The sequence below is a fragment of the Crinia signifera genome, chromosome 12 (genome assembly GCF_055691185.1).
Source record: "Crinia signifera chromosome 12, ASM5569118v1, whole genome shotgun sequence".
Classification (NCBI taxonomy): domain Eukaryota; kingdom Metazoa; phylum Chordata; class Amphibia; order Anura; family Myobatrachidae; genus Crinia; species Crinia signifera.
In genome coordinates this window covers 18,918,663-18,943,927 of record NC_139228.1, presented here as the reverse complement: position 1 = coordinate 18,943,927, position 25,265 = coordinate 18,918,663, and the positions used below count along the sequence as shown (strand labels likewise).

General features: G+C 44.3%; 1 protein-coding gene across 1 annotated transcript in view; it reads left to right on the top strand.

Annotated features, from left to right (window-relative positions):
- The first annotated feature begins 5,637 nt into the window (after positions 1-5,637).
- The window catches only part of SNX6 (sorting nexin 6), a 28,526-nt gene continuing 8,898 nt past the window's right edge, over positions 5,638-25,265 (top strand). Inside the window, exons 1-8 of the mRNA XM_083167688.1 lie at positions 5,638-5,780; positions 5,890-5,940; positions 15,091-15,195; positions 18,922-19,032; positions 21,964-22,085; positions 23,693-23,816; positions 24,678-24,773; positions 24,890-24,995. Of these exons, the coding sequence (XP_083023814.1) occupies positions 5,775-5,780; positions 5,890-5,940; positions 15,091-15,195; positions 18,922-19,032; positions 21,964-22,085; positions 23,693-23,816; positions 24,678-24,773; positions 24,890-24,995 (721 nt within the window). The 5' untranslated portion in view covers positions 5,638-5,774. The remainder of the gene's footprint in view (positions 5,781-5,889; positions 5,941-15,090; positions 15,196-18,921; positions 19,033-21,963; positions 22,086-23,692; positions 23,817-24,677; positions 24,774-24,889; positions 24,996-25,265) is intronic.

The window sequence follows — 25,265 nt, the reverse complement described above, 5'->3', positions numbered from 1 at the left end:
TACACGAATAAAAGACAAGGTTCTTTATGTATACACACCGAACCACCAATGAACACCAAGTCGCGGCATTCTCCGCGAATAGGAGACAAGGTTCTTGATGTAGACACACTGAACCACCAATGAATATCAAGTCCCAGGATTTGGATATCTATCCCTCCCACCTTTTTTCCCGCACTTTTTCCCATAAATAGCAGTACCTCACAAAATTTCAATAGCCTTGACAAAGAGTCCAAGAGACTCGAAACGCGTTGGACCAGGACTGCTGCTACTACCCAAGGACCCAGCTCAGTGCTAAGCTTGTGGAGCCTGCAGGGTGTATCTCTTTGGGACACTCTACATTTGCCATCTGTGGCTCCACCACCTACACTGGGTGAGAGGGATTTATTCTTGTCCTCATTGTATTTTATTCCAGATGTTTTATGTGATGTTTTTACCTTTTTTCCAATAAATTACTTGTTACCCATTTGCGCCCAAGGAATTATTCACTTTCTGCAATACTAATTATTATATATCAAATGGTGTAGAGAGGGGAATTTCCCTACATTTGGAGCTCCAATATTATAACACATGTAAGGATATTATAGAGACTCTCAATAGTATCAAAGTATACCTTATAAGATTAAACCAAATAATGTATAAAGTTAGAAAAAAGTTGTGGAACGCATATGCGTTCCACTGCGTGCTCCCCGAATCACTTCCTGTGTCTAGCCGGAAGAGATCGGGGATCGGCACTTAATGGCCATTGGTGTCAAAATGGAATCATGGTAGGTGAGGGATATCCGCCCAATCGGACACAGAAAGCTAAAGACAATTGTCCACCTGTATAATGATACATGGGCAAAAAGGGTGTAACCACGTCCCCTTTCCGAATGTGTACTGTAAACCTACTACACGAATCATGCAGCTCATGTCACATGATGGCTTGGTGGGCTGCTGGCATATTAAATAAGTATATTTAATATACTTATTTAATATACCAGCAGCCCACCAAGCCATCATGTGACATGAGCTGCAGCCAAGCAGCATTGCAGGTGCGTCACACAATGGATATTTAAGAAGAGTCAAGTCACAGTGTGGATATTTATTTAAAGTACTTAAGCCTGAGCTACCTACTTGCTGCACTTACGCAGTGTGTGCTGAAGTGGCAGGCCGGGCCAGGCTCCTCCGATGCAAAGATAATCATTCCCAGTCTGGTCAGTGTCATGCACGCCGGGGCTAAAGGCTGAGACAATGTTGTCCTTTCCCATGAGTGCGCAGTGTGCATGGTGTCGGCGCGTGACGTTATGATGCCTGGCACCAGCCTGCGCAATGCACTCTTGGGAATGGGTGAGGGGGAGAGGGAGAGCTGGCGCACCAAAGGCAGCACACAGAGCTGGGGTCCAGGAGCCGGGAGGAACATTTAATGCGGCGCACAGTGAGTGACTGACTGCTGAAATGCAAAATGCGGTACATTCGGTACAATTTATATTTGCCGGTACAGACTGTTAAAAAACGGTACTGTACCGGCAAGTTCGGTACAGTTGGAGGGTATGGGCTAGGTGACATCAGCCTCGCCCCGCCCCGAAACTTCGCCCCCCATTCACTCCTCTCCAGGCTTCTCCCGGAAAGGAGTTTTTAAAAGTCGGCAGGTATGATTTAAGTCAAAATGTATAAGGGACATATATACATGAGGAAAAAAAGAAAAACACACACATATATATATATATATATATATATATATATATATATATATATAGACATAGCACAAGAAGAAAAAACTAAACCTAAAGTGCAATAGAAAAACACATATATATATATATATATATATATATAGACATAGCACAAGAAGAAAAAACTAAACCTAAAGTGCAATATTTAATTCCATTGCTTTATGAAGCCCTTTAGGCATACCTCCCAACTGTCACGATTACAGCGGGACAGTCCCGATTTCGGGTCCTGTCCCGCTGTCCCACCCGCGGCAGGCATTGTCCCGCTGCGGGGGGTGGCAGTTGCATACCTCCCAACTTTTGAAGTTGGGAGGTCGGGACGTCCCCGAAAAGGGGCGCAGCCTCGAGAAAAGGGGGCGTGACCTCACGGGGGTGACGCGAACTGCGGCCACGCCCCCGTTTTCACCGCTCGTCGGCGCTGAATAGACGCTGTGCGCATGCGCACAGCGTCTATTCTTGGCAAGCTGGGGGGGCTCCCAACTGTCCCCCCCACCGCGGGACGATGGCGGCCCCGGGCGGGACGCGGGAACGTCCCCGAATATCGGGACGTTCCCGCGGTAAGCGTGACAGTTGGGAGGTATGCAGTTGGGAGACCCCCCAATCTAATAGAATAGACGCTGTGCGCATGCGCACAGCGTCTATTCTCGTATGAAAATGAGGTCGCGGCTAATTAGCATAAGCCGCGACCTCATTTGCATACGTCCCGCCCCCTTTTCGGGTGCTTCGCTGCGCGAGTGTCCCTATTTCATTTAACCAGAAGTTGGGAGGTATGCTTTAGGAAATAAGCAGTCCATCTTAAATGTCCAGAACATTTCTTGTTTACAAAGTTTGCAAAACCTTTAACAACCCTGTTTGGTAGGTTGTACATGTTCGAGACCAGTGAGACAGAGACAGTTAGGGTCACTTTTATGGTATTCAACATAGTGCACGTACTATCCAGTGTATGTTATAGTATAATTGCCACTAGGGTGGCCAATCCCGGGATCGGGATCGGCGGGATCCCGGGATTTGGCCCCAAAATGTCCGGGATTTCAATCCCGGGATTGGAGTATCCAATCCCGGGATTTCGGGATTAGACTGCGCACGCGCAGTCTAATGCCGAGCAGCTTCTGAGCACCCGCTCAGAAGCTGCCCGGCTGTTCCCGACCCCGGCGTGCGGCCTGCGCAGCGTGACCTCTGACTGTCACGCTGCGCAGGCCACAGCAGCCTATCACAGGAGGTGACTGCTTCCGGCCGCACTGACCTCCTCCCCTCACCGTCCGCAGCGCTATGTTCTCCAGCCCGCCTATGTAAGGTACTGTAATCTGCGGGGCTGCAGCGCTGCTCTGTCCGCCCGCCCGCCCATGTCGATGCCCGCCCGTCCGCCCATGTCGATGCCCGCCCATGTCGATGCCCGCCCGCCCCCCATGTCGATGCCCACCCGCTCGCCCACCCCATGTCGATGCCCACCCGCTCGCCCACCCCTTGTCGATGCCCGCCCGCTCGCCCACCCCTTGTCGATGCCCGCCCATGTCCACCCCCCCCCCAGGGCCGGTGCTAGGGTGTCCGGCGCCCTCCTGCAAACCATACATTTTGCGCCCTTTCACATTGCCATTGCAACAAGCTGCAGCCCGATTGTGGGAGTGTATGCAACATGCGATCCTATGGAGGATCTCGGGTGTATGTACATGTTTGCATACACCATCTCAGTGCTGTGTCCGCAAAATGTTGCAGGCACTAAAGGTGTCCATACATGCTGCGAGAATCGCACGGCATGCATGCAATGTGTGTGCGATGCAATCCGAAAGCAGTACAAAAAGTATGTGCAGCACTCGTGACTGAGGGGGAAAGGTGGGGACATTAGGAGGAGATGGAAGTAGATGGGAGGAGATAGAGGGGGCGGAGTGTTGAGGACTGGCAGCGGCACTGGCACAGCACACTGAGAAGAGGGAAGGAAGGGGAGGCGGCGTTGCTGCCTGTTCGTCATTTGATTGACAGCTGACAGGCGCAGGAAGCAATGGGTAGGGGGCTGATCCGGACATGACATGTCATCCAGGCATTCACAGACAGCCAAGTGTCTGTGAGGAAGAGGGGGCAGGTCGCAGGAGGAGGACAGTGTGTGCGCGGTGCAGGGAGCAGCTCTTTATACTGCCGCCCTCCCGCTGCCAGACAGGCGCTGTGGGCGGCGTGCAGGAGGCAGTGACAGTGAGGGCTGAGACAGCTTTAGCAGAGCAGGGAGGGAGACGGCGCCTTTTCAGCATGGCGCCTCCCTGCTTTGCAGGAGCTGCTGAGTGGGTAGCGCCGGCCCTGCCCCCCCCCCCCTGCCATTTCGATTAAACGGGTGGACAGGGCATGTTTTTCTTTTAGGGATGCCAATCCCGGGATCCCGAGAATCCCGGGATTGAGCATTTTTCAATCCCGAAATCCGGGATTGAAAAAATGCCCCGGGATTGGCATCCCTAATTGCCACTCTAAAACCTATGTGGATTCAAACAAAGCAATATATGTTGAAACAGTGCCATCTAGTGTAGTATTACTATATCCAAAAGGTTAAAGATCCAAGTGAAGCACATCCTGCCCTCAGTGGAAGCATCTGGGGTGCACTATGTAGGTCACTGCTGGCAGGGTGTGTAGTCACTGAACGTAAACAGCACTGCAACTTATGTCGCAAATTTGGATCCAACATCGTGACCATCTGTAAAAGCTCCAGCTTAAGGGGGCATGGCCCCCCCTTTTCTGGGAACACAGTAAAGTGGGACCCTCTGCCCACCCCCTCAACATTAATACTTGTCAGTGAGGCAATGGCAGGGGGACGTGCGGGTGAATGATGCTAAGACCTGTTGTGCATGTGCGCAGAACAGATCTTGAGCAGCCGCAGATTCGTAATAATTAGTAATCTACGTGCTGCAGCGGACCTGTTGTTATGCATACCTCCCAACTTCTGTGCTGTTGACATAGGGACGGGAGGACGCGGAATGTGTCCGCTCGCCACGCTTCGGGCTGCCGTGGATAGTGGGGGTATGAAAAGGTCAGGAGGACGCGTAACGCGTCCCCTCGCTACGCTCGCCAAGCTTCGGGCTGCTGTGGATAGTGGGGGTGTTTCAGGAACACATTCACACCTGTCATATCATACATCTGAGCAACAGCTACTCAGACGCAGGAGCGTATCATTGCAGGAGCGTCTCAAATGCTCCTGTATGTCAAACAGATGGAGCGCCTCTCCGCCGGCGTCAGCATGATCCCGTCTCTGCCAAAGAGAGGGGATCATGCTGGTACCGGTGGTGTGAGAGAGGCGCTAACTAGGCTTGCCATGGACGCCGGGGACAGAGATGCAGTTCCCGGCAACAGTACGGTAGTTACTTGTTTCGTTTCATGGCGGCAGACTATGCTGATAACCTAGCTTACGCTGCCGCCGTGAAACTACACAAGTATCTTTTGCTCTTATATAGTGCATGCTAGATAAGCTTGTTTAACGCCAATACATTCGCATTTCGACACCAGAAAGTATATATAGAGATCTTGTCTTCATTCACCAATGTCGTTGACAATGACAGAATGTCAAAATGAAAATGCCGACATTGTGAATGTTGACACTCAACATTAGGGTTGGGCTGCGGTTAGGGTTAGTTAAGAGAACTATGGAAAACATAATTATATCGACATCCTAGCTATTTGGCGCGACAACCTCCCATCCATGTCATCATTCAATATTCTGCACATATAACACCCATGCAGGAAATTGTTTGGGTTAATTACCATTATTCTATAAAGTAAACTAAATAGTAAATGCTAAGTATGTAATTTTCCGTTGTCGAACAATGCAGAAAGAAACCCCTGCTTATATGTCACTGTTGCTCATTCATCAGGCTCAGGAGAACTTTGCTACTACGGCTACTGTCACTGTCCCTCAACAAAGATGGCCGCCGACATTCCCTGCCCAACATCACGTGACGCCGCATCCCTCCAGAGCGCCATCCAGCTGTCACTGTGACCCCTCCTCCTATCACGTGTCCCGGCGGCCATCTCCCCTCCCCCTCGCCCATCGGTTGGAGCCCGTCCCCTGCCTGGCAGTGAGTGACTGTCTCAGCCATGATGGTAAGCAGCGGTGGGTGAGGGCGGGTATTGATGGATACCCCCGGGGTGGCATGACGGGGGTGAGGTGGCTCTGGTGGGTAACGGACTGTCCTGTGCTCTTTCTCCGCAGCAGGAAGGCCTGGATGACGGACCCGACTTCCTGTCAGAGGAGGACAGAGCGGTGAGTGCCCTCCTACCCCCCCTTCGCCATCAGGCTGGCACCTGGCCGTGGTAACAGGTGCAGGGGGTGGGGGGTACCGTTATTTGGCAGCTGCTGCATGGAGAGGGTCACAGACATCGTGCCCTCCTTATAAATGGCCCCTGACTGTGGGCATGGACCACCCTTGCCTTATTGTGCCCTTCTCCCAGCTGCAAGCACTATATCTTCCCTCCCATCTCCTATGCAGCATAGGGTCTCCCAACATCCACTCCTCATTGAATTATAGGCAATGCATGTTTTCCAGATCTCCTCTGAGAATCAAAAGTGAAATAATTAGTAACACCTGTGGGTTTTGTAAAATGTGCTAGTCTGTAGTGAGTGCACCTGTGCTACAGCGGTAAGGCGAGGCAAGGGCATTAAGGACTGAATTTGGTAAGGCCCGGACATCTGCAATGCTCCTATTGTAGCACCTGCTGCCGATCATGCTTTCCCCTCTGGTGCTAAACTAGGAAAACTTGGAATGCTGTGGATACAGTAATTGGCGGATGCATGGACAAGACCAGCAGCATGTCCTTTTCTAACTGAGGATAGTGGTCCACTTGTTTGGAGGAGTCGAAACCATCAATTTACCCAGCAGGGGAATTGGCAGATAGAAGTGGGGAAATTGTCATTTTCAGCAATTTAAAACATGTTATACCATTGATTCTAAACATGCAGTTGTAAGTCTGTGATCATTTAGGCTATTGCTGGCATCCCTGAATATTTCTTCTAAGTATAGGTGAATATTCCCCCAAACTATGGGGGGAAGTCATTGTAAAAAGTGCGCCCCATGCAGGGCAGTGCCCATATCAGCCATATTTGCTACTCAGATGATATGCCATTCAGGGATGGCACATTCCACTCGTAGCACGCTATCTCTCAGATGACACATGGATGGAATGCCCAGATGTGCTTCCTGGTACATAGAGAGTTTTTCACTTTTCATATTTGCCCCATATAAATTGTTGTGATCACCAGACAGTGACCCCCTACACTGCAGATTTCCAGGTTTGGTGAAAAGATCTAATTCCTGCATATTTATCACATACTGGTAGGAAACCGTATGGGGGCACCCTTCTTTGAAAGAGGAGAGTCCCCTCTTTCAAAGGATATGTCCTCCTAGTGGTAATGTCCGCTGAGCATGTGATCACCAGACGTTTGCGATCTCACTACACATAACATTAGACTGCGCACAGATGGCAGCTCTGCCACATCCTGGGTCAATAAAAACAAGGTTTCCATTTTAATGTTTTACATTTCCCTGTTTCTAAATGGCATGTTGGCTTCCAATAATATTCCTACGCATTCTTTGCGTTCAGTAGTTCAAGATTCCAATAAAATTGCTTTAGAATATTCAAGTGTAGATTTGGTTGTAAAATACATCTGGAATTCTGTTTTCTGTTTTCTTTGGGAATTTCCTTGTGCATTTGCTCTCCGCGTATTTGCAATCTCTTTAAAAATACACTTTCTGTTGTCCATTTAGGCAGGAGTTTAGATGGATGGAGAAGGTATAAATGAATTAGTATTTTCTTAAAATGTAATAATTTTTTTGGGGGGTATCCTTGAATAAACATTTACTGATATTGATGTTGAACTTAAGCCGGTAATTTACTAGTGCGATTTCACCCGATTTCGAAAAGTGACCATATCGCATGTGTTTGACGTCCAATCCTATCCAGTATGTGGTCCTGTGTGCAACCGAGTTGGAGATTGGGCATACTGATGTCCAGCCTCCTACTCTGACAGCTTTTCAGGCATTGGGACTATTCTGCATTCTGATAATGCATACAATATATCTTATGCAAAAGGCCCGCATATGATATATCGTATGTTCTCCTGCCGCCCTGGAAGCTTCTGGGTGGTTCAGGGGGCATTGCATGCAACTTCTCCTTTTGGAGAAGTTGCAGTAGTACAGCGGTTCTCAAACCGTGGGTCCTGATCCCAAATTGGGTCCCGGCCTTCTCAACATGGGTCCCGACTCCCTGTTACTGACCATGAGGCTGATGACATTTCTAAACTAGTCAGTGACTCAAGGGGTGAGATTTAATAGGATGAGAGATTCAGAAAGTGAGAGATTTGGTGAGAAAAGCGGCAATCATTTACACTTCAAAATCAAACTGGTTTAGCAGTGTAAATGATTGCCCCTTTAAAAAAAAATGGCAATTTCTTACCAAACCTCTAACTTTCTGAATCTCTCATCCTATTAAATCTCACCCAAGGAGTCTAAAAAATCTGTTGAATTGTCTCTTATTTTAGACTCCTCCCATCATTTTGTGCCTCCACAATGCTGCCATGTATGTGCTGGCTGCTGACTATGACTATGACGGCCTTCTGCATTAACTTGTTGGGGTCCTGTTATTATTTTTATTGTCTGATGGGGTCCCAGAGCAAAATAGTGTGTGGGTGTGGGGGGTGCTATGGACTCATGTGCTTGGCAATGGGTATAAGCAATGCATGCCCCCTCTCCCCCAAGGTACTCGACCCTCCAATCCTGGACCCAGAAAGAGGCTGCCTCCTCCCTGGGATCTGGTGCTGAGATGTGGGGAAAACATGCTTGGTTGTACAGTTTGAAGGGGTGTAGGCAAACCCCGCTCACATGCATTTGGGTTTAGCACAGGGGAGAGAAAAGCTTTAGCTGCTTAGGGGTTAAATGTATTATGCCAAGGTCAAAAATCGGCCAATGTTAACACAACATTTAAAATAAGTGATTCTGTTCCTCCAAATTTAAATCCTATGCAAATCATGGAACTGAAAGCACTCGCACAGATCAGTGTTGTGTAGAAGTGATATAACTGCAATTTTGAAACTATTGGGAATCTTCTGTTTATAAAGAAAGGCAGAATGTGACAGAAGGTGTCATCCGCGGCTCTTTTCCAAGTTCTCGTGTGCTTGTATACGGACTCAGTTGTACATGAATCAGCACAGTCTCCTGATGCTTCCTAGCCACACCGTGACTAAGATGCATTTTCTCTAAAATGAGAAGCACAGCACATGCAGAGTTGCAGCACGGCCTGGCGGAACGCTACCATCGGGCATCTCGTGCTGTAAGGCTAGTTGCATGAGGATATGAGGTCTGTAGACTGTCCCCAGATACAAATAATACAATAATTAACCTGAGTTAATTATAAGAGCGCCTCTATATGGGTTGTTGCCTATTAAACAGCTGCTTCAGGGGGCGGTCAATTCCCCAATTATTGAAAAGCAAGAAAGAACAAGAATGAAGCAGCGCTAATCCATAAAAATAAGTGTATGCATCAAGTAAAAATAACAATTTAATGACACATTAACAATACATATATTAGCATGCAATATTAAGGTCGGGGGACCTGTTGGAGTAATAAAAGTCACCACTGGGGGGTTGATATAACTTGCATTGATCGACGCTTGAGTCCAAATACAGAGAAAGTCCGTTGAATGGTTAGCCTGAATCTCCTAGTGGTATCTTGGTTCCAAACCCGCTGGCAGAAGATGTTATAGCCAGCCCCGGGGGACCTTTGTAGATGGCAGTTCAATAGGTCAGGTTTGAAAATGGTTTTGGTACTCTGATGTTGATTGAGGGACGGGATCAAAAGATTAAGCAGGTGGTCAAACTACTCTGCAACTGGTGATGGGTTTCTTCTCCAATATCAGGTCCAACAACACCAATGCGTTTCGCTGTGTTTACTTACAGCTTTATCAAGGTGTATTATACAGTGGGAAGATCCACGTTTTATACCTGACTTCCTGGCTTGTGATTCTGCTCTGAGCCGAATCACCGCGCACGGACAAATGCTGTGCCGCACTCAGTAGTTATTAATGGACAAGATTGTGTCCATTCACATGGGACGGCCACGGCCTGGCCGCCCGGTTGCAGCTGTATCCCACCACTGGAAGGGACGGCTGCTGGGCTGTGGCCATCCCCACCATTGAAAACTTCTGAGTGCGGCACGGCTTCTTGGCCGTGCAGGGTTTCGCTGCCCGGCAGGAGCCGGAGCTTGTGAAATAGCCCATAAACCCCAAAAATTGTGCATAGGATCTGCTTTCCAGACCCCCTTATCCTGCTAGCACCAACTCTTCAATAGATTACATGGACTGCCTTGCATAGAGATTGATTCTGGGGGGGCAGATTTGGGAGTTCTGTTGAAGATGGACTGTTGCTATGGGCAACCAATCAGATTACATCTATTATCTTCTAGAAAGTGTTAAATAAATAGAAAGTAGAATCTGATTGGTAACATTCTTTGAATGTTGTCTGTTGGCAGAACACTTAAGAAATAATGACAATATTTAGCTTATATCTGTCCATACAATGAATGTTGAAATTGATAGTTTCATATAATGGGAGGATGCTTCACATCTCCATTACTGCCTGACGCCTTCACTCTATACATACCATCTCTGTAAAACGCCATTGTAACCACTCCACTTGAGTTATTGTAGTTGTGTGTTGAAAACCTGAAGGATCTGTCTATTGTTGCACATTTTTTCATGTCCTCTTTAAAGATCCTCTCAGTACTTGCACAGCTCACCATGCCCTAGAGAGACGTTACTTTGTTTGTCTATAATTATTATCCTCCTTTATTTCTATGACTTTGACGTATTATGCAACACGGTATCTGAGACATAATAACATACCTGATCAGCACAAACTAGCATTGTAGTAATGCGGGAGAACAATATACTGTAGTGCGCACACACTGACCGATATCGTTCTGCGCAATTGCATCCCGGAAGGAAGTGATCGCACTTTAAATTACAGTGGAGGGTGCAGCATTGTGTTGTTTATGAGACGTGACCAGACAATGCAAGCGTGTGCGGGCTGTTTTCAGTGTGGCTGCGTGATGTCACTTGCAGCTGCTGTAAATGAAACAACATGGCGGTGGTGCGCCTGCTGTTGACTTGGACCCATAGTCTGGAACAGCTAAAGAGAGATGTTGTATTTCCCTCTGAGTAGTTCTCCTTTGACATCCAGGTCACTAGGGATCTCCCTGCTCCAGCTGTTGTTGAACTACACATCCCAGCATGCCCTGCAACAGTTTTAGCATGGCCAAATAGAAAAATATAGCAGTGCATGCTGGAATGTGTAGTTCAACAACAGCTGGAGGGCCACATGTTCTCCATCCCTGAGGTAGAGGCTCCGTCATTTAACCATGCTTGGGGTAGGCATAGGAATATCCTTAAAAGGATCAAATAGGGTTGAGATTTCCGAAACATTAAAAAATATAAAAAAAGCACCTCATTTGCTTCATGATACCTCCTTTACCTTCCAACTATCCCAAACCTTTGGCATTAACCCTGACTGTACAGGTGTACTGATTTGCAGGAATTAGCTCAGATGCAGAAGACTGACCATGTATTCTGTATACTGAAGCGTTGATCTTTGTCCAGTTATCCATCATTGTAAGATTACTAAGGTTTACCGCTGTACTGTATTACTTGTTCCCAACATTGCAGTTACTGATTTATCCTGTGGCCAGCAGCCACTGCAGTTCATCAGTAACTATGCAAATGCTATTACAGTCCTACTCCTTTTCAAAATTGTTTCCATTGTAAAGTAAAAAAATGTCCCCAATTACAAGTCAACATGACAAATCCAATTAACTGAAAATGCCATGCTGATATTTATCGGTTAAAAGCAACATAACTAATGACTTGCTGGGTTTCCCAGAAATATGTCTGCTTTCAGAGAGCCAGAAAACACAAAAGTACAGATTGAGCCTCTTGGTTTTATAAGGCTATCAGTGCCAGAGTAGAGACGTTTCGGAGGTCAAATTCTGTTATGTTCTAGAGACACAAAGGATTCAATTCAAATACAATTGTTGTTCTCCTTGGCTGCCATTAAATAGCATGAATGACGCAATTCAATTGTTGCTCTATTCGTGTGCGCAAGCAGCAGGGAGACACAGCCTGCAGCCGACTGAGGTGCAAGGTGAAACGTGCGGATAAATGGTTAGATGCTCAAACTGGAGTTTGAGCACCTTAACCTGGACCTGGAACTAATGGACGTGCACATGGAGCATGCGTGACCAATGGGGGAAACAATTGAATAGCTTTAGTCAGCCCAGACAAAACAATTGAATTGCCCCAAAAGTGTGATAAAGTGGATAGAGAGAAAGTGTTAGCCAATTGGCTCCTAACTGCTTTGTTCAGGGCTGGGCAACACGGGCCCTCCAGATGTTAATGAACTACACATCCCAGGATGCTTTGCATTAGTTTTGCTATGTGGCCATGCTGAAACTGATGCAAGGCATGCTGGTATGTGTAGTTCATCAACATCTGGAGGGCCGGTGTTGCCCAGCCCTGATCATGTTACTGGCATAGTAAATTGAACCCTTCTTAGTGGGGGAAGTTTACTAAGATGGGAGTTCTATTTCACAAGGGATGTTGCTATGGGCAACCAATCAGATACTATCTATTATCTTTTAAAAGGTGCTAAATAAATAAAGTAGCTTCTGATTGGTTGCCCATTGCAACATCCCATATAAAATAGAAGTCCTAGCTTAGAAAATTTACCACCCATTGCTCCTAGAAGTCACAGAAAGAACACGATCAATGGTCTCGTTGCTCAGTTGGACACCACAGAATCACAGTGGGATTTTGTTTATGGAGATTTGATACGATAGTGAAATTTTAGCACAAGTGAGAAATGTTAAATCATAATACACAAGAACCTAGTCCTGGCGTGGGCCTGACCAGTGATATTGCTGTCAGTGGGGGAACCGGTATCCTGGAATAACTAAGGAAATGTGCGACTGGCCAACCATTAGGTAATCATCTGTGAGGTTCATAGAATAGGTTAAAGTCTGACTGTTCTGTGAAATGTATAAAGTAGAATTGTTTTTATTGACATTAAGGAAAGGGTCCTGTTTGTAGATCTGGTTTGGGCGCCAAAACAATGGACTTTTCACACATTTTTTCCTCGCGCCATTGGAGACTGCAATAAAAAAAATGGCTGCCGAGGTTAATGGACATCTTTTTAAAGCAAAATTGAATGACTCCAATAGGCGTCCGCTTGTTTAGATGCCCAGCAGCTGAACACTTGAATTGACGCCACCAAGTAAATCTAAATATTTCAATAATTTCTTAAAACCCAAATGTTCTATCCGGATACTTAAGATTCGTTAATGTAATCTCATTATTTATTTGTATGAATTGTACAATGTTGATGGAATCCATGTGCTATTACAGATAATTCCTAAGCCGTAACCCAGCCGCATTATCCACTGTATAATAGCCTTCTATGGTTTCTACAGTGTAGACTGATGTTACCTACAAATCAGGTTTTGTAATCGGAGAGGGCGAAAATGGATTTTACAAGGGACGGCGCACAAAAGCATTTGTGTTCTTATCAAAGGGAATAATAATTCTGATTATACTCCCCACTCCCTCTTGTTCAAATAAATGAATAGCAATGTCAGGTGAAAAACAATTGTGTATTATTGGTCCTTGCTTCGGGATTCCAGTGCTTTACACGCGCACACAACTGATGTACATGACAATAGTGTCCCAGCCCTGTAAGAATGAACCTTCCCTACAACTAGACTGTCTCATACTGTTCATTTTTATTTTTCAAATATAGTTTATTGGTTGTGATACAAACAGTATACTTTGAATCAATGGTTTTTGTTCTGTACATAGTAAAGTCCATTACAGTAATCCTGCAAATACACATGAATAGCATACAAAGGTTGATATTAGTATACATAAAGTCAGCGTTGTGGTCAGGAAAAGGCATATCAACAACAAACGATCTTATACTTTAAGTGAGCTATACGTGAGGATTGCAACTGATGCCTCAAAACGGTGGTGCACCATTTGCAATGATCTCCATGTCATACCAGGAGGTTGATTTGAGACTATTTCTCAATGTATCTTTCATAGTTTGACCTAACGTTTGTATGTAGGGTAACCACCCATCCACAAATTTGCTAACCAGATTTTCTTTATTAGTGGCGGTTTCTGTCCAGTCCATTAAGAACAAATATTGTAATCTGGGATGTAGTAATGATAGGGGGATAGGTGTTGTGTCTATCCATTGTGATAGAATTGTTTTTTCCCCCGCTGCAACAATCTTATTTAATAGGAGTCGTGTGCCCTTTGGCAGATTAAGTTGATCCTCCTCATACTGTTCATTCTAATCTGTAAAAGTCATTGAGCGGTGTCCTTCCTAATTTTGGGCCTGATTAAGGTTTGCAAAGTTCGCAGCTTACTGAGCACCATGGGCAAGTGCCATTCCCGCCGCCATCCGCTCCGGTCCTCCCTCCCTGGCCGTATTCATCCCATTCCGAATTAACCTGAATTAGGCCCTTTGTTTTCATTGAGATGTGGGTATATGGTCATTTTGTCTACAGCAAGTTGGTCACCAAGCATTGTGTTGAAACCATTAGGTCGACATGGGTTTAGGTCGACACAAGCATTAGGTCGACATGGTCTAGGTCGACAGTCAAAAGCTCGACATGGGGTTTTTCACTGTTTTTTGAGCCGACACGTGCTGACAGGCGGTATTTCATGCCCTACCATCCACTAGGGTGTGGTGGGAGAATAAAATAGTGTGCCCGAAGCATCGTGAGCGATGCGGTGCACTGCAAACTGTGTCCATGTCGACATTTGGGTAAAAAAAAAAAAACAGTGAAAACATCGACCTAATGCTTGTGTCGACCTATTGACCAGCCAACTTAGAACCATGTCGACCTTGACCCATGGCAACCTAAAACCATGTTGACCTAATGGCGTTGACCTAATGCTTGGTGACCAACTTGCTGTAGACCAAGTGATCCCATTCTGAGATGTGATGGTACGGTCTGCCTGCTGCGTGGAAATCCGCCGACGGAGGGGGGAGAGGGGCGTTGCATAGCGGAGAGCTATGCAAAGCCATCCTGAAAGCTGCTCATCTGCTGGTATAACCAGCAGATGAACGGCTTTCCCAGCAATGATGCGGGAGCGCGCAGTAGCGCTCATCGCTGGAGCATACACACTGTGTGGCTTTGAGCTGAAAGCCGCTCAAACATGCTGTGGGCCTTAAGTGGGCTGTTTAGTCTTTCCGATAAGAGCTGGAATATGCGGCGTTAGCTATAAGTGTGTCGGCACAGCTATTTCTGAAAATGACCTAGTTCACTAATATGATTTTTCTCCCTTTCTTTTTTTTTTTTTTAGCCACGGGCAATTAATGTAGATCTGCAGCCTGATGCCACTCTGCAGGTGGATATATCTGATGCACTAAGCGAGAGGGACAAAGTGAAGTTCACTGTTCATACAAAGGTGGGTGATCTTATCAAGAGAATGAGAATGGGAGTCCTTTCCATCTAGTAGTAGTAGTACGTTTATTTATAAGGCGCCTCAAAGTGTCCGCAGCGCCGTACATAGCAAACAATAAACAAATTACAAGGTAACGTACAGGGTGTGTTGATAAAATACAGTATGAATAGGGGTCTAGCTGGTAGAACTAAAATCAGCATCAGTTCTGAAGTAGGTGTCGAAATTGTGGAGGAGACTGAAGATGAAGTAGAGGAAGGGAAGAACAGGACAGGAGCACTGGTGAGGTAAAGAGGTAGGGTGAGTACGTGAGGAAGGAGGGCCCTGCTCATAAGAGTTAACATACTAAAAGGAAGTGGGTAGATGAACGAAAAACAATAGGATAAGTGGGAACGGAGGCAGGATAGGAGGATCAAAAGAGGTTAGGAGGAGAGGTTAGGAGGCGGATGCACAGGTGTATTACTCGCTGACACATTTCCCAGGTCACACAGCAGGTGCACTCATTACTCGCTGACACATTTCCCAGGTCATCCAGCAGATGCACAAGTGTATTCATTACTCACTGATCTTTCTCAGGTAAACCAGCAGGTACACAGGTGTACTTATTACTCATTGGCACATTTCTCAGTCACACAGCAGGTGTAAAGGTGTGCTCATTACACACTGGCACATTTCTTAGGTCACCTAACAGGAGCACAGGTGTGCTCATTACTCACTGACATAGGTGGCGCTAATTATTTCACCTGTGTAAAGGTGCCTATACACGGTGAGATAGCGCCGTGCAATGCGATCAGCGCTCCCGCTGGCATCTCATCGCACAGTACAAAAAGTATGTGCTGCACATACTTTTTGTACTGTCTTCTAATCACATTGCACGCGATTCGATGCGATATAGTTCAAAACGCACGTGAAAAATCTCACCGTGTATGGGCACCTTTACTCTGTGGGGAGACCTGGTAAACAGGAACTGTCCGATGTCTTTAAGATGATCCGATGCTGCATCTTTGGACTCATCAGCAGACCGGAGAAGCCAGCAGTGGGCGTCATTCTACTTAAGACGCCTCCTGAGGCCTTTTCAGAACTTTGCACTGCAGCAGTGTACAAAGACGGCTGTGTTAAGTGTTCACCTCCGAATAAGCCCCACAAAGAAATGGAAAAAATAATTGCTTGATAAAGACGATGGCTGAGGAAGGCCAGGAACTTAAAGCTTTGCATTCATTATATATTGTATAAGGATCTCTGCATCATCTCTGCGTCATCTGTGTCACCAATTAAACTGCAGTTATCAAATAATCACCCAAGCTATGAATTATTCAGTGTTGGGGCTGCTCTCCGGACCCTTCTTGCTTTGTGGGCATAATCTACAGTATGTCAATCAGAAATGTAAGTTAATCTGGCATTAAGTCATGTGTATCTATATATAGAGGAATAAGCCAGATGTGGCCAACAGACATTTCTTTTTTTTTCTCAGTTGTTTTCCCTCTCCCCATACTTCTATATTTTTAGCACAGTTCCATGTAGGAATGGTGATGAATTTTACATTAATCATTCATGCTACACTTGGTTATATGGGGTAGTATAACCGATTGTATAGCAGTGTGTGAAATCATTAATATATTTATTTATTAATGTGTGTGTTTGCATAAAATTTAGGGATGTTTCTGACATGGTTTATTTACATGTTTGTTTTTTATTTTGTGCTATATTTTTAACATTTTGTAAATGTTTTAACTTTTTTGTGCATGGGAAGTGATATCCAATCGAAAAGACTATTCTCATATTTCAAATCCCGGGGTACTTTATCACAACATGACGAGCGATCAAGCCCTCACCAATCAGCTCCTGGCATTTTTCAAACATACAAACTGGCTGTAAAATGAGTTGGAAGCTGATTGGTCAGTGCTTTTTATCCCTTCACTTACCTCTCTCTATATTTTGATATATACTTCCCATGGCCTTACATGATATGCCAGGTGCGGCAGCTGTGTGTAACTGAGTACACTAGTTTAAAACAGTTAGGTGACCTTCATGGTTCATATCTAGGCTGGGTACACACAAGGGGTTATTTTGGTTGATTAGCTCGGATGCGATTCGCATCCTTGCGAGTCAACCAGATCCCTCCTTGCGAATAGTGGTACGCCGGCCCACCATTCGCCTGGTGTGTATGTTTGCACGGCATGCGACTGGATGTTTTACATAAACATTCATTCGTAGCCTGCGGGGGGAACACCCACATCATTCGATGGTCGCCAACCATCGAATGATGTGGAAGGCACACGCACATCTAAGGGTGCTCAGAGCAATCTTACATATACGTGTGCACTCTGAGGGAAGTGGGCGGGCAGCTGACATCTGGTGATGTCAGCTGCCCGCACCCACGTCATCGGGCCATTAGTATGAGAACGCCCATGAAACACTGGGGATTCCCATATGCTAATGGACCGCCCCGTCCCCTGCCCGTAAGGATGGGTGCGCCGTGGCCACACTCACCCAGCACATACGCAGAAATGCACATGCGCAATGGAAAAACATCAGCCCCATGCGAACGAACGCGGCTCTGCGAATGGACCTGAATAAGGTCCACGGTTCAATGTGGTCTATTGTTCTATTGTATTTTGCTTATATACAGTAAAATCTAATCGAAATCAAATGCATTTAATTTTGGTTCGATCCCGATGCGCAGCCCCGCGGCATTGAAATCGATTTGAAAAATAGAATGTGCAGGCAAGACAGATCTGTACTAGATGGTCCAAGTTGAATGCTTTTGCCTTGCCTTTGATCCAGATTGTATCGGAATCTACTATATAATCCAAATCGAATGCATTTGCCTTGCCTTGCTATTCGATCGCGATGCGATTGGGAGTAAAGCAATCGCACTGTGTGGACACCCCTTTATAGACATATCTGCAGATCAGTTATCTCTCGATGGATTGGGCAGATTAAAGTCACGATACACCCGCCCAGGTGAGCTGTCAATCACTGCTGGCTCCTGCAGCAGATCGACCGTACACACACCGCACGATGTGCAATGGATCTGTCCCATTGGTGCAATTTGTCAAGTCAGAAAACTAATACTTTAATTCATAAAATATGAATATATAAAATATTATTGTTACAGATATGTACATATTATTAGTGGGAAAAAAAGGTGGAGCGCTAAATGGATCAATTGGATATCACAATTTTAATATATATATAAAATATTAAAAAACAACCAATTTGTAAAAAAACAATAACATAAATGTCAATGACAAAAAACATATAAATATAATAAAGAACAAGGAAGACAATACTTATGTCTCTGCGTAGCTGCCTCGGTATCCCTTGGAATAAGGGGGGGGTTGGGATACCGAGGCAGCTACACAGAGACATAAGTATTGTCTTCCTTGTTCTTTATTATATTTATATGTTTTTTGTGATTGACATTTATGTTATTGTTTTTTTACAAATTGGTTGTTTTTTAATATTTTATATATATATATATATATATATATATATATATATTAAAATTGTGATATCCAATTGATCCATTTAGCGCTCCACCTTTTTTTCCCACTTTTGTATCCACTAGAGGGCTTCACACCCCTCAAGCAGGAGCAGCTTAGCGACACACCCCATAGGGCGCCTATTTCTACTCTGAGTTTCCAATCTCGAGTATACCTCCCATTCTAATGTACATATTATTACCCTTTTATTTTGCATAGTAGTTATTTTATATTTTTGTGTCAACAGAGTTCACTACCAAACTTCAAGCAGAACGAGTTTTCCGTAGTGCGACAGCATGAGGAGTTTATTTGGCTTCACGATTCCTTTGTGGAAAATGAGGATTACGCTGGATATATTGTACGTGTAATAGCTATCACTGGATTATTTTCAGGCTGTAAAAATTGCAAAAAAACTATCTACAGATGTAGCGCATGTCGAATTGTCCTCTATTGCTGGATGTTGCTGGTCATTTGCTGCTGCGGCATTAAGTAATCCTGTTGCATCAGGTGATGTGCGCTTCGCAAAGCGTAATATCGAAACTCCCAGCAATCTGTTTTTCTGCCAGCAGATGGCACTGTGACAAAAGTTGAGAGTACACAGCACATGCTGGAAAGCTGAGGGTGTTTAATTAACATGATTGGATTTGGATCTTGCCCCATTGTACCTAACGGGAATAATAGCAATCAAGCACACTCATTTAAAGTCTCCAAAATATTAGTTAACCCATGTTTTAATTATTTCAGTTTTTGTATCCGAGGGTGGTTGGGATGAGTCCCAGCATTAAGACAATTTGACATTTGTTATTGTTTTATGTAATTTATTAGTTAATAAGGTAATTGGCATGTTATGTATTTGCCACTAGGTTATAATTTATATTCGTTTCTACTAGTGTGGGGTATTGCACATTTTCTGAATTCCTTTCATTGTACTTTTACCTTCTCTTGGGAAAAATAATTGACTAATGCTGGGTACACAATAGACTACACCAGTGATTTTTCAACCTTTTTACCTTGCGGCACACTAAATAAGTTCTAAAAATTCCCAAGGCACACTATGATCCCCACAGGACAAAAAAAAAATTGGTCCTCATATAAAAAAAAAAACAATCACATTGGTCCCCACAGGTAACACAAATAAAAATACATTGTCCCTTTACATGAAAGAAGAGACCCGTTTAACTGGTGGTGACTGTAAACTGGTTTGGGCATCTCTAGATCTGGGGGCATACTTGAGAACCGCTCAAGGCACACTAGTGTGCCACGGCACAGTGGTTGAAAAACACTGGACTACACAAACAAACCGATATCGCTCATGATTTCCTTTGAACTCCCTGGAACTCCTGGTCGAACGATATTGTGTGTACACACTGAGCAAATTCACAAATGATATTGTCATTGGCCACCCCAGGAGTATAGCTGCCATTGACGATATCCTCAGATTAAGCTGATATCCTATAATATAATGAGTACACAGTGAACGATGTGCACAGAAATGTCGTTATTGTGCATATGGTTTAAATTATCGCCCAGTGTGTACAGTATACGGTCGTTTGGTTGACACCTGAAATAGGTCGATGTGGTTGGAAGGTCGACACAAGCATTAGGTCGACTGTGTCTAGTGTTCACTATAGGATTTTTTAAGGGCAGGGTGCTGAATATCAGGCAGGGAAATTTACATTAGAAACAGAAAAAAAAAAAAAAATTGCACACTGCACTAGGATTACACCCATTAAAACATGGTCATACTCTGCTATGCCCATATACATATTAATGACAATTACACATTATGGCACACACTGTAATGCCTCATACACATTATACCACACACCATAATGCCCATTACTCATGATGGCATACACCATAATACCCATTACACCTGATGGCACACACTGAAAGTTCTCAGCAGCATGTTGGCGCGGTAGGGGGCAGCATAAGGGCGCACAGTGCCACACACAAAAAGGGCAGGGTGCATTTTGAGATTTTAAAAATAGTCAGGGTGCGGGCACCCTGCAAAAGAAGCTTAGAGGGAACACTGTGTCCACGTCGACATTCGGGACAAAAAAGTGAAAAACCCATGTGGACCTAATGCCTGTATCAACCTTCCAACCATTCTGACCTTAAGCATTTCGACCTATTTCAGGTGTCAACCAAAATCTGTTTATTACTACTACTACAATCTGCGGTCATCCCATCATGCCTTGCCACAGTTTTGCTATTAGGGAATGCTAAACCGGTGGCAATGCATGCTGGGATGTGTCGTTTCACAACAGCTGGGGAGTCGCAGGTTGCCCAGGACTGGTATATAGGGTGATGGAACATAGTAATCAGAACAGAGTTCTGCAATCAGTCTCTTCCAAACTGTTTCATTAGAGCACAATATATCGGTTTTATTTAATTAAAACTTTTATTGAGTATACATAATGAGATATCTTGGAGTTCCAAGTCTATACACATTTTATTTCCATTTCATTACACCTACATACATATGAAATCATTTTTTAAATAAATATTTTTATTGGAAGATATAAACACAAAGATAACTTTATGCAATCTTTTTTTAATAGTGTTGTGCGTGAAACAAAGTTTGTGACATTGACCCATCAGAAAGGCATCACCGTATCAGTTGCGCTCTAACAAATTCAGTATGGAAGACTCAACCTGCACTAACAAGTCGCAGCAATGACTGCTCATGAGAACCATCCCCCCCCCCCCCAATCCCACTCCCCATAATCATCCTCATCTTCTACAACACCATTCCTATTAATCATATGTTTGTATTATAGTGGTTTCCCAATACATAGCAGTGCCGATAGCTCGCCGTCACTATTCAACTCGTCGTTTCCACCTCACCTGTTCCCTGAGGCGAGGTGGAAACAGCGAGTGTGCCCATTAAAACGGCAAGGCTTGCTACAAAATGCAGCAGGCTCTGACGGCAAGGATTTCCCCAGAACATACACAGAGCGGCCGGTGAGGGGGTTTGACCACCAGGATGGATTGTTTTCAGTGATCCTTGCCGAAAACAAGCCATCCTCGCCGCACAAACCCCCTCGCTGGTGGCATTGAATATAGCAAACAGTGTCTTCGGGGTATTGCTTGCTGGAAAGGTGCATGTATGGCAATGGAGAACCACGAGCATAGCAGTGATAGACAACCTTATATGTGAGCTAATACAGTATATGTACTGTACAGAGAGATAGAGTTTAGTTTGCCTAGCATGTCTGTTTTATCATATTTCCCCATTAAGATTGGTCCCAAATGCTGAAGTGTGTTTTGCTATATATATATACAGATCCCACCTGCACCCCCCAGGCCAGATTTTGATGCTTCCAGAGAGAAACTGCAAAAACTTGGTGAAGGGGAGGGGTCAATGACCAAGGAGGAGTTTACTAAGATGAAACAAGAGCTTGAAGCGTAAGTTTTAATGTCGTAGTATTGTCTTATCGTACAATTGAACATGTATGTGTTTGTTTTGTGTTTAACTAGGCAGCTGAGGGTTAATACATTTTTAAATTTCCCAATGAACAAACAATGGCAGTGTTCATTCTAGGACCCTGCATCTTTCAAAACCCATGCAGTTCCTCTTTGCTGCCTGGGGTGTCACTGTTTGATTTTTTGCTTCTAGTACAGTCTGGGTTGTATTGAGATACAGGCCGCAATGTGATAGAGACTCCACAGCAGACAGCGACACCCCAGGCAGGAAAGAGGAACTGCACAGGTTTTGAAATGTGCAGGATGCTAAAATGAACACTAAATACAGCGGTGAAGGAAAATTGGTGAATGACTAAAGGTGCAAAGACCATTACCTAAAATGATAATATTCATGTTATTGCCAGAATAACAAATGGTAGGAAAAAAATACATGATGCAAAGCATACCATCCATATGTAGGATAAGGTATATAACTATATAGGTCTAATATGTATATATTGTATCACATAGTGGTAATGGAAGCCAGCATGTTCTGAGTGGTGTAAGATCCTGATGGTAACGTAGGTTTCCCAGTGCAAGAAAATGTACAAAAGGTTCATCAACTCTGGTGGTGTAATAAAATTATTATCATTTTGGGTAATGGCATCACACCATCAGTGTCTCTGTGTCAGTACAATATGTATGTAAATATGGGGCCGCACGGATGGTGTAATGGTTAGCATTGGGTTCGATTCCCACCATGGCCCTAACTGTGCGGAGTTTGTATATTCTCCCCGTGCTTGCGTGGGTTTACTGCGGGTACTCCGGTTTCCTCCCACATTCCAAAAATATACTGGTAGGTCAATTGGCTTCCAACAAAAATTAATCCTAGAATGTGTGTGTGTGTGTGTGTGTGTGTACATGTGGTAGGGAATATAGATTGTAAGCTCCACTGGGGCAGGGACTGATGTGAATGTTCAAACATTATCTGTAAAGTGTAATATGGTAATATGTATGCGCTATATAAGAAACTGTTAATAAATAAAATAATAAATATATAGAGTGTGGCTCTATTATTTTTTCCTGTAAAGACTGTAATAAAATATAACGCACCCCTGCTATAAAATAGATATAGCAGATCTTAGGGCCTTATTTTGGTTCATTCTTTCTGACAAAATCCTTCTTAGATGGACAAAACCATGTGCACTGCAGGGGGGCAGATGTTACTTGTGCAGAGAGAATTAGATTTGGGTGGGGTTTTACTACAAAGTGAGATCTATATTGCAGTGTAAAAATAAAGCAGTCAGTATTTTCCCTGCACAGAAACAAAATTACTCACCCAAATCTAATTTTCTCTGCACATGTTACATCTGCCCCCCTGCAGTGCACATGGTTTTGTCTATCTAAGAAGGATTTTGTCAGAAAGAATGAACCAAAATAAGGCCCTTAGTGCTTTGTGCCCTGTAGAAAAGCAATTGGTCTCAGGCCTTGGGAATTCTTTGGTAACGGATGTGCTTTAAACCTGCATTTTGTAACCGTTGATGCCAAATCTAAGCGATGTTACCCCTCGTATGCATCTAACAATACTGACTTTGTCTTACTGTTTGCAGAGAGTATCTTGCAATTTTCAAAAAGACAGTAGCAATGCACGAAGTCTTCCTGTGTCGTGTCGCGGCCCATCCCATTCTTAGGAAAGATTTAAACTTCCATGTGTTCCTGGAGTACAATCAGGATGTAAGTTGACTATTAGTTCACTTTATTTCCCAGAATGTAGAATTGATGACTGCAGATCAAGAACAGTTAAGGCCCCCATCCACTAGTAGGATCTCTAAATAAGTTGTATGCGTTTTGTTTGCAATGTGGCAGGGATCTTCCCGAGAGGGCTTTGAAAACTGTGGTTTTTCAGAATTTCGTTTTGTTGTTGTGCTGTAAATGCGCTGCGATGTGCACCTATTCTTTTCCGATGGCGAGAAATATTCATGGCAGCCAGTCAGATCTGCAATTGAGATGCGAGGCGCACGGGAGCGCGTCTGTCATCGTAATCGCAGGAAAAGGGCATGATCAGTGTCCCTGCAAAAATTGCTTTCACTTTCTGTCATGACAATTTTTTTTATTTTAGTTTTTTAGCACACAAAGTAGTAATTAGGTCCATTAAGTGGCCTCTAGAGGTGATGAGTACTTATATATAACTACAGCACTCACCAGACTTGAAGTCAATGTTCAAAAGTACCACGGGGTCCATGTTTATTTGGTCAATGCAGCCTGCTAGCGTTTTGGTCCGCTAAGGACCTTTATCGAGGCAGAAAGAGTCGCCAGCAAAAGTACAGAATCAACCGCAATTCATCAAAATGTGGGAAAGGACCTATATATATTTCGTCACTTAGAGGCTTAAGTATACTTGCCAAACCCCTAGTTTTGTTGGGGTTTTTTCGTCCTATGCAGAATATTTAATTTGCTTGATCTGTTAAAGTGAACATTTACTTTATATACTGTATGACATGACATTTTCATTCTATAAACCCTGTTCATTTTGCTGCTGTTTGTGGACTATTCTTAAGAAGAGAGCAACTACAACATTTTAAATGTATTTTACAGTTAAGTGTCAGAGGGAAAAACAAGAAAGAAAAACTTGAAGACTTTTTCAAAAGTGTTGTAAAATCAGCGGACGGAGTCATTGTGTCAGGCACCAAGGTAAGCTAGAACCTTGTTAGGAGTGGGCTTCCTTATATTCAGATGTGACTTACAGTACAGGTACTGGTACAAGGTTGTGAATGAATGTTCTTATTGCTTTTCCTCCTTCTGTCCAGGACGTAGATGATTTCTTTGACCACGAGAGGACATTCCTTGTGGAATATCACAACAGAGTGAAGGACGCAAGTGCGAAGTCTGATAAGATGACGAGATCCCACAAATGCAAGTTCCTTATTTCTAACTAATTGGTTGCCAATATACTGTAGAAGCAGTGTTCTATATATATTAGAGTACGGAAACTAGTTTGAAGTTTCATTTTTGAATTTTCGAGGCAGTATTGCACTGTGCCTTGCTGTGGTATCGCTGTTTGATCAGTTTTACTCTATAATGTAAAGCCAGTGGCATTACAGTAGATGTTGTGCTAAAACGTGACACCGCTGGCACTGAAATACTTTGAGTGTAGAGGGCGAAACTAAATTTGTTCCCTGCTGT